Below are 9,695 nucleotides of genomic sequence, written 5' to 3'. Positions count from 1 at the left end.
TCAGTGTTTTGGACCAATATTTTTCCCTCAACCAACAGTGAGAACCATCTTAACACATAAGAAGCATTTAGATGAGCACTCAAAACTACAGGCCATGTGCTGGAAAATGGGATTAGAATAGGTAGGTGTTTGATGACCAGCATGAACACAATGGACCGAAAGGCCTCCATCCATGCTTTAACACCCAATTACTCTCTCACTAAAACAGACGAGCTGGGTCAGCACAACAATAAACTGCAAGCACAGCTTTAAATGTGTGTATTTTGGCAGGAATTAGCTCAGTTTGAGATTTCCCACCAAGACAGATGATGAGAAACGGCCTGAGCTACATCCAGTAATAGGCTCTAACTGGAAATGGTGGAAGATAGCCTGTCCTGGTCCAGTGACACTGACACCCGGGTTACAGTGTTCTGGGAATGAGTGTGTGATCTCATTGACACTCCAGCATCGTAATGTTGGGCATTTTAATGAGAATATTAAACTGAAGTCTCTCCTGTCCTCTGATGATGTAAAGGGCTCCTCTGCACTTTTACATCTTCACCAGCTTTACTAACACTATTATAGATAATTAGCAAAAGAAACAGCAGTTTTTTCCTGTCAGTATGGTAAGGAGCAGGGTGAAACTAATTCAATCCAAGCAGCTAACATAGGATTGCTTGGTCAAATGTTATCATTCTGTGCTTACTGGTTTGCCAGTCAAAAATGTCATTGCTGCTTGTGGGATCTTACTTTGCGCATCTTTGCTCTCTCCACATTTCAACATTGGTTACACTTCAACAATACTTTGCTCACTGCAAAATCCCTTAGTTTGGAAGTTGTGAAAGGTGCCATGTGAATGCAATTTCTTTCTTTGAACTTTTGAGAACAAATAGATGTGTTTCACTCTTGTATATTCCTGTGTGAGAATTCCCAGTTGTCCCATTAGCTCATTGGATGAATTTATCACTAATATGGAATTCAGCCCTACCCCAGGGGGAGTCTTAACCCAAGTCACATTGGGTCCAATTATGGGTGAGGTCAAGGGTCCCACAACTGACCTGTTTGCATCAGGAGGAGGGAGCAGGAATTAATCAGGAGGAGTAGTCAGGGACTGAAAGTTATCTATTATCACAAATGAGTTTTCTGTACCCAACCTGCACATTCCTGACATGGGGAGGCACAGCACACGGGATAGGGGAAAGGTGTTACCACAGGGCCACTGCTAACCAAAATGAGTGGGCAAAACTGTGGGAGATGCAGTTTAATGTGGAGAAATGTGAGATCATCCAGTCTGGGTCAGGAAATGACCAAAGCATTCTTTTATGGTGAAAGACTGGGAATGGCAAAGGGATCTAGGTGTTCATGTGCAAAAATCACGAATGGACTTGTCTGAAAAGAATAGTCAAGAAAGGTAATAGAACAATGCAGAGACTCAGCAGGTCTGGCAGCATCTGTGGAGAAAGAAACAGAGTTTATGTTTTGAGTTACACATGACCTTTCTTTAGAAAGGACCTGCTGCATTTGTGTACAAATATTTATTCTGATTTCAAGTCTCCAGAATTCACAGTACTTTGTTTTTTAATTGATTAATGGTTTTTATTTCAAAAATGCTTCATTTGTACACAGCCTTAGTCAGACCCTATTTGGAGAACCACCTTTCAATTTCTGGACAGGAATGGTATCTTATGAGTGGAATCAGTGCGATATATGAGCTGATTAATGTTGAGGTGTCAATTATGACCACACAGTTGTATGGACAGAGCTGGTATCCCCATGTGTTTGGGTGATTCAGCTGTTTGTGGTGTTGGGACCCAAAAAAAAGGGGCAGGACCTGTAACATCGGAGCCAGGTCATAAAGAACTGAAAGCAGCAATCAGTCTTCTAAACAGAGTTGAATATTGGACACATCTCCAAAAGATCGCAAGTGCTGGGTGGCAGCTGGAACTTTCAAGATTGAGATGAGAGATTTTGTTAGACAAGAGCACCGAGGAATCTGAAGTAAAGGTAGGAAAATGGGACCGCAGCACAGTTCAGCCAGGATCTGATAGAATGGAACAGTAGGGACTCCTCTTGTTCTACAGTGCATTTCTTGGTGAAGTTGAACTATGGGGTTTAGGAAGATCCCAGGATTGATTCCTGGTTTGAACAACACAGAGAATGCAGTTGAACAGGTACAACTAGGTGATGCATTGCACCATAGTGTCTTCTGAATGTGTGTTGATAGCAGGAGAGGACAGCACTTGATCACTTTAGCTCCTAGAGATGCACAGCTCTCCAACACTCGCTGTCTACACTGATGCAGAATGACCATGTGATCCTGATTTGGACAGGAGCCAATATCCGTGGACCTGGAGTCAAGTGAGATTCAGTGGATCCAGGAATCGATGACGATTATGTTGTAGGGTGACTGATTCCGATCGAGAAAGGAGAGAGGAAGATTGTTCACTTTGTATTGATAGTGTAGAGTCATTTGATGTTTTATTGCTGATAGAAGCAACCTCCATTTAATGTTCAATGTCATTAGCTTCCCTGAGTATTCAATAATGAGGCTAATCTTCACAATGTCCCCACTCTGAAGGTTGAGGGAGTACAAATTGAGTCACATATACTCACAAATATTGATTTTCGTTAGGTTTAGCTATAAGCGTTTCTGATGCGATTACTCATGCGATGCAATAGATTGTTCCTTTCTTCAATAGTTTATATGGATGTTAGCAAGGCAGGAGCCATTTTTCCTGATTCATCTTTCCAATAAGTTGCTGAAATGAAATTGCAGAGAGATGTAAACTCAGTTGCCTATTTTACACAATCCAGGAAGTGGGAGGGTGCAGTTTGACCATTATTTTGCTCTTTAATAAGTATATCCAGCCAGTTTTTGGTACTAGTTCAGCCACATCATGATCCTTCAAATGTCGTGGCAATGAAATATAAAGTGACAGCACAAAAGACACCACGCCCCCACCACATCCATCTTCAATGTGTGGGTCTCAGACACCGTGAGGCTTCTGGATACTGAGCCTAGTGATGAAAACACACTCCGTTACTGCACAGCATTAACTGATAATGCACTAATACCTGATACAGTATATACGGGAGTTTTACACACAGAAACATGTGGTTGTTATGATAGAATGTACACAGTGTTATACCAACTACCAACGTCCAATGAGAGTTAGAGATGGGAAATAAATGTTGGCCTAGCCAGCAACACCCATGAATGAGTAAATAAAATGAACTGGGTTCAGCATTTGTTGGCCATCCCTAGTTGACCTTGAGAAGGTGGGGGTGAGCTTCCTTCCTGAACCGCTGCAGTCCATGTGCTGTAGATAGACTCACAATGCCAGTGAGAGAAAGTGAGGAAAGCAGGTGCTGGAGAGTCAGAGTTGAAAAGTGTGGCACTGGGAAATCACAGCAGCTCAGGCAGCATCTGAGCAGCAGGAGAGTTGATGTTTCAGGAATAAGTTCTTCATTTCTGATGAAGGCCTTATGCCCGAAATGTTGACTCTCCTGCACCTCAGCACGCTGCCTGACCTGCTGTGTTTTTCCAGCGTCACACTTTTCGACTTGGACTGACAATGCCATGAAGGAGGAAATTCCAGGATTTTGACCCAGTCACCCTGAAGGAACGGTGATATATTTCTAAGTCGGGATGGTGAGAGGCTTGGGGAGGGGTGGCTGGGGGGATCTTGCGGGTGATGATGTTTTCATATGCTGGATGCCCACGACTTTCTAGGTGGTGAGGTCACAGGTTTGGAAGGTGCTGTGTGAGAGACCCTTGGAGAGATGTTGCAATGCATCTCATAGATGGTACACACTGTTGCCACTCTGTGGTGGGGAATGGAAGGACTGAATGCTGAAGGTTACTGATGTGTGTCCATCGAAAGGGCTCCTTTATCTTGGATGGTGTCAAGCATCTTGAGTGTTGTTGGAGCTGCACCCATCCAGGCAAACAGGGAATATTCCATCACACTCTTGACTCGTGCCTTGTAGATGATGGACAGAATCTGGGGAGTCAGGAGACTCACTACAGAATTCCCAGCACCTGACCTGCTCTTGGAGCTATTGTATTTATATGACAAGTTCAGTTTATTGTCTGGTCAATGATGACCCTCACAATATTGATAATGGGAAATTTAACAATGGTAATGCCATTGAATGTGAAGGAGAGTTTCCAATGTGACAGTATTATACCCAGTAACATATGGTACTGGGCGGCACGGTGGCACAGTGGTTAGCACTGCTGCCTCACAGCGCCAGAGATCCGGGTTCAATTCCCGCCTCAGGCGACTGACTGTGTGGAGTTTGCACGTTCTCCCCGTGTCTGCGTGGGTTTTCTCCGGGTGCTCCGGTTTCCTCCCACAGTCCAAAGATGTGCAGGGTCAGGTGAATTGGCCATACTAAATTGCCCATAGTGTTAGGTAAGGGGTAAATGTAGGGGTATGGGTGGGTTTCGCTTCGGCGGGTCGGTGTGGACTTGTTGGGCCGAAGGGCCTGTTTCCACACTGTAATCTAATCTAATCAATCAATCAAAATAACATGCACAATGATCTATTTAGTAACAGAGGGACATATAATAGCACTGTATCCAGTAACACAGTTTGCTATTGTAATAATCAATTTCATTTATGTCACTCCTTTAGGTAGACGAATGTCCCAAACTGTTGTATAGGTTTTTAAGAATTCTCTGATGGAATGAGTGCATCACCAACAAGGCCAGCATCTATTGGCTGTCCCTTATTGTTACTGAACTGAGTGGCTTGCTATGCAAGGGCCAGTTAAGTGTCAACCCCATTGTTGTGGGTCTGGAGTCACGGGTAGGCCATACCAGGTAAGGACAGTAGACTTCCTTCCCGAAAGGACATTAGTGAACTCGGGGGTTTTTTAAGCAAAAAATGATAGTTATCATGATTACCATGACCGAGACTAGCTGCATATCTCAGGCTTACTCTACCAGATGCTGTAGGATTTGAACCTACATCCCAGAGAATTAGCCTCAGCATCTGGTTTAAACTAATCCAGTGACATTACCACTGCATCACCATTGCCCATATGCACAAAGAGAAAATTACTGACATTGAACTAAACCAATGAGTGACCAAAAGATTTGTCAATGTGAGTAATTGTAAGGAGGGAGGTTAAATAGGTGGGTCAGGGTGGGGGAGTATTCCAAAGCAAGGTGGCTGAAGGAAGAGTCACCAAAGTGAGACATGAGAGTTTGGGATGCGTGATGGCTAAGAATCAGAGATATAGACACTTTAGGGAATTTGTGGGTCTGGTGAACATTAGAGGCAGGGAGAGGCAAGGCACAGAACACATTAAACAGAAAGGTGAGAATGCTCAATCTGAGGCATTGGAGACTGCTTGATAACCTTCAAAAGGGAAGTGTTTCATTGAATATGCACCTTTACAGAACTACGGGATAAGGGAAGAGGCACAGAACTAAATGTTCTCGATTAAATATCTTCTTCTGTGTTGTGTTATTCAAACATTCTATTCCACAACATAGATTCAAGGTGAACCAATATGCTTGGGTTTTTGCTGACTGAGAAGGACTTTCTGCAGAATAGGATACAGACAGCATGTTTTTAAACTCCAGTTTATAGACTGTGGAAGATGAAATGCAAGACTCTCATCTTCTCATCTGCAAGGTAACGACAGCATAGATATGAGGTTCTGCAGCAATTGAGCTGAGGCAGGGATAGAGTCAGGTGATGAAATGGAGGGAGAAATAGGCAGACCCTCAGGTCAAGATCATCTAGGACACTGATGCTGGAGAAGATCTGGTTCAATCGGAGACAGTGGGTGGGATTGGGGTGAGAGTTTGAGAGTGAAGCTGAAAACCAAGGCTTTAAACTTCTTTCCAACCTTTACTACACTGAAGGACATTGTTTACCTCTCGATGATCAAGTTGTTCTGTTCCAGTTCCCATAACACACCTTCCATTTCCTTTTTGAGCTGCTTCATCCTGTTAACACACAGATAAGTTCAAAGTTTTTCATCCTTGCTGCCCAAGAATTGCATCTTCAATGAATTGGACCAAACATGATTGTGAGATTTCTGTACAGTCCCCATTCAAAGCTCAATTATATTTTTGAGACGATGTAAAACAAAACCGTGTTCTAGTTAAGTAATGATCTGCACTGCTTCACCTTGCAGTGCTTCTTCACAAGACATGGGCATCACAGGCTGGGCCAACATTTACTGCTCATGTTAACTTGCCCAGAGGTGGGGTTAAGAGTCATCCACATTGCTGTAGGTCCGGAGTTGCGTGTACGCCAGACCAGGTAAGGACGGCAGATTTGCTTCCCTAAAGCATTGAACCAGATGGATATTTGCAGCAATTGTCAATGGTCACTATTAGACCAGCTTTCCAATGCCAGATTATTTTTTATTGAATTGAAATGTCACTGCTTACCATTCAAATCCATGTACCAGAACATTAAGCCTGGACCTCTTGATTACTGGTCCACTGACAATGCCACTAAGTCCAAACCCCACTCCCTTGGTGACATCTCCACCACTGATGTCGGCACCATCAGTGGGATGTTACTGGAAAAGGCTAATCATGTCAATGCTTCTTGGATTTCATTGTCATTCCTCAGAGACAGTGGTCTCCAGTGACTTGGCAGCTTGATCGAGAGTACAACCACATGGCTGCTTGCAAATGTACAAAAGTAATTGGAGAGAAGCTGTGTGCTGAGTGCACAGTGTTTGGGAGGAATAGGTCATTTTCAAAGCTGAAAGTGATCCAGGTGAACCTTAATCCTGCTGCTTACCATCCCACTGCCTGGAGGGTAAACCACTGTAACTGTTGGTGAGTCTTTAAGGTTTCGAATCAGGTCTTTCAGGTTGACCATGATGTAGAGATTCCCAGAGGGGACAATGTCACAGAATATTTCTGCTTTCTATTGGATTTGGCAAAATGCTGTACTCTCCCAATTCAGGGACCTCCCTCTGAATACTTGCTCCCCACCTGATTGCCATATCCATGCATTTCTGCTCAGAGCCATCACTAGGAGCTGGTATTTTGGTCACAGATTGTTGTTCTGTTTGAAGCCTCAGCAGCCCCTGGTCTAATATCTGCAATTACAAAGAAAGAGAAGATTGTCATTTTCAATTGCTGGAGACTCCCAGACACACAGAGAATTTGTGACTTTGGGTTTAGACTTGAATAAAGGCACTCAACACCATACCACCAGCTTTTTGATGTTCTTCTTTTGAAACTAAGAAGTGATTGTTGTATTCACTCGCACTGTTCGAGGTGATGGGGTTACAGCAACACAACTCTATTTGTGAAATTTCTGACAGAGTTAAGAACATTCACGGGGGATACATTCTGGTTATTCTTTCATTTAAGAAAACATAACTTCAATTAAGTCCCGTTTTAGTAGACAGTGCTAAATACTAACTCACAGCTCTACAGAAAGACTCAATTTATCTACTGTGTATTTATTGGCTTTAATCTCAACAGAGTGGATCCTTTCTTTTCACTACTCACACCTATCATTAACTCCTACTTTACATCTCAGCCACTCCCTTATCACTATTAGTACTCCTTTTGTGTTTTGCTCTGGGCACCCTCACCATCTGTTCCACTTGCTCCTCCTCCTCCCTCTATCAACAACATTTTAAGAAAAACTACCATTTTCCTGCTTCTTTCAGATCTGAAGATGACTGATATTGATTTGAAATGTTAACTCTGTTTCACTCTCCACAGATGCTACCAGACTCATGGAGTTTCTCCAGCATTTAGGAACAAATGACTCTGATGAAGAGTCATCTAGCCTCGAAACGTTAGCTTGCTCTCTCTCCATGGATGCTCTCTGACCCACTGTGATTTCCAGCATTTGTTGTTTTCTCCAGCATTTTCTGCTTCTGGTTTTGATTTGCTTCTGTTTTGGAGAATCTATAGCGTTTTTAATGATTTTAATTTTATGACAAATGAGTGTGTAATTAAACCAAAAATAACCGTGGTTTTGTTGTGAAATAGGCGAAAGTGAGGACTGCAGATGCTGGACATTAGACTTGAGAGTGTGGGGCTGGAAAAGAACAGCAGGTCAGGGCAGCATCCGAAGAGCAGGAAAATCGACATTTCGGGCAAAAGTACTTCATCAGAATTGTGTTGTGAAATGCCAATCAGTTCAAACCACTTTCCATTCCATTTAATTACTACAGCTCAGAATATTCAATCAGATATAACTGTGTTTTCTGATAATCCTTCACCTTCAAACCACTATCAAAACTGACATCTCTCACAATGTTTTATCAAACATTTATATGCTGAACTTCTCTTCCTCTTTGGTGTGAAGTTCAGATATCTAGTTGTCCCTGTGAGTATGCTGTGCAGAAATTAATGCTTTTCCCCCACTATTTCGCAGGTTCACGACATAATTTTTCACTCCCTCAGTCTTTTCTTTACCTCATGTTTTTCCAGTGCATAAATTAATCATGACCTTACCCAATATTCCAAATTGACCACACATTTGGGAGTCAGGATCATGCACAATTACAAAATTAGATCACTTATCATTTGAGCAGCAAACGTTTTTTCACATTTGTGGAGTCCAATTCCTGTCAGAACTGGTCTGTCTGCAGACATGACAGTCTTTTAAAGCATCCTTTAATAATCGGTGTATTTATTAGGGTCAGAGAACATACCTTTTTCAAATGAACTTCGTGTTTCTCCAGCTCCTGACTGCAGTTCACACTCTGGTTTTTAAAGGTAATCAGTTGCTTTCGGGTCTCACAGCATATCCTGCAAAATGTGTTGTGGTTATCAATCCAGCCCATACCTTCATCCACAACCCCTTATTTCTGACTCATTATTCACACACACCCCTTATTTCTGACTCATTATTCATGCACACCCCTATTAGATGTTATTTACAGCTCTCCAAATCCCTGCCAGTCCCAAGGACCTTCATTCTCGAGATCTGTGTCACTGGCAAGGCCAACATTCACAGCTGCAAACCAGGTTTGTTGTAAATTGTAAATCTGAGATAGGTCGATTCTGAGGAAGGGTCCCGGACCCGAAACATTAACTCTGATTTCTCTCCACAGATGCTGCCAGACCTGCTGAGCTTTTCCTGTAATTTCTGTTTTTGTTTCTGATTTACAGCATATGCCGTTCCTTTGGTTTTTGTATGGATAAATCCTTGATAAGCAAAAGTATTAAGGGATATGGGTCAAAGCCAGGTATTTGGAGTTAGGCCACAGATCAGCCATGATCTCATTGAATTAGTTGGAGGGGCTGAATGGCCTACCCCTGTTGCTCCATTCCTAGGAGGGTAGAACAGGTTTCCTTCCCTACATTTCCAGCTTCTCTGCTCATGAGCGATCAATGTGTGTTCCTGTGAAAATTTTACAAACCTATTTCTGGACTGTAGAAACAAAATTTGAATTTTGAACATATCATGTTGGGCAGAATTCAGAATCAGTGAAGATACTGTCTCCTGAACTCAACCTTAAGTGCAGTGGGAAGCCAATGCTCTTATAAAGAACTATTCGACAATAGACTGCAGACGAGGTTCAATTTTCACCCAAGATAACCATCCAACTGCCCGTCAGATATCAACCAGCTCTCAGATACTAACCCCCACAACAGCCCCCAGACTCTAACCTCCAGTCGTTCTTCATTACTATGTTGCTGGCCTTGAGTCACCTACGTCAGTCCTGGGGGAATTACCATCATGCCAACCTTTAGACATTTACCCAAT

The 9,695-nt window shown here is 42.8% G+C and overlaps 1 protein-coding gene across 1 annotated transcript in view; it reads right to left on the bottom strand.

Annotated features, from left to right (window-relative positions):
- Nucleotides 1–1,549: 1,549 nt before the first annotated feature.
- Nucleotides 1,550–9,695, bottom strand: part of LOC122562920 (serine/threonine-protein kinase TBK1-like) — a 59,903-nt gene continuing 51,757 nt past the window's right edge. Inside the window, exons 18-21 of the mRNA XM_087973418.1 lie at nucleotides 8,638–8,734; nucleotides 6,953–7,059; nucleotides 5,873–5,944; nucleotides 1,550–2,997 (exon numbers count right to left, since the gene is read on the bottom strand). Coding sequence (XP_087829544.1) covers nucleotides 2,967–2,997; nucleotides 5,873–5,944; nucleotides 6,953–7,059; nucleotides 8,638–8,734 — 307 coding nt within the window. The 3' untranslated portion in view covers nucleotides 1,550–2,966. The remainder of the gene's footprint in view (nucleotides 2,998–5,872; nucleotides 5,945–6,952; nucleotides 7,060–8,637; nucleotides 8,735–9,695) is intronic.

The sequence above is a fragment of the Chiloscyllium plagiosum genome, unplaced genomic scaffold (genome assembly GCF_037043375.1).
Source record: "Chiloscyllium plagiosum isolate Xiang-an unplaced genomic scaffold, Cpla_swu_hap1 HiC_scaffold_26, whole genome shotgun sequence".
Classification (NCBI taxonomy): Eukaryota; Metazoa; Chordata; class Chondrichthyes; order Orectolobiformes; family Hemiscylliidae; genus Chiloscyllium; species Chiloscyllium plagiosum.
Note: the sequence above shows the minus strand (reverse complement) of the source record. Positions and strands in the feature narration are given on the sequence as shown.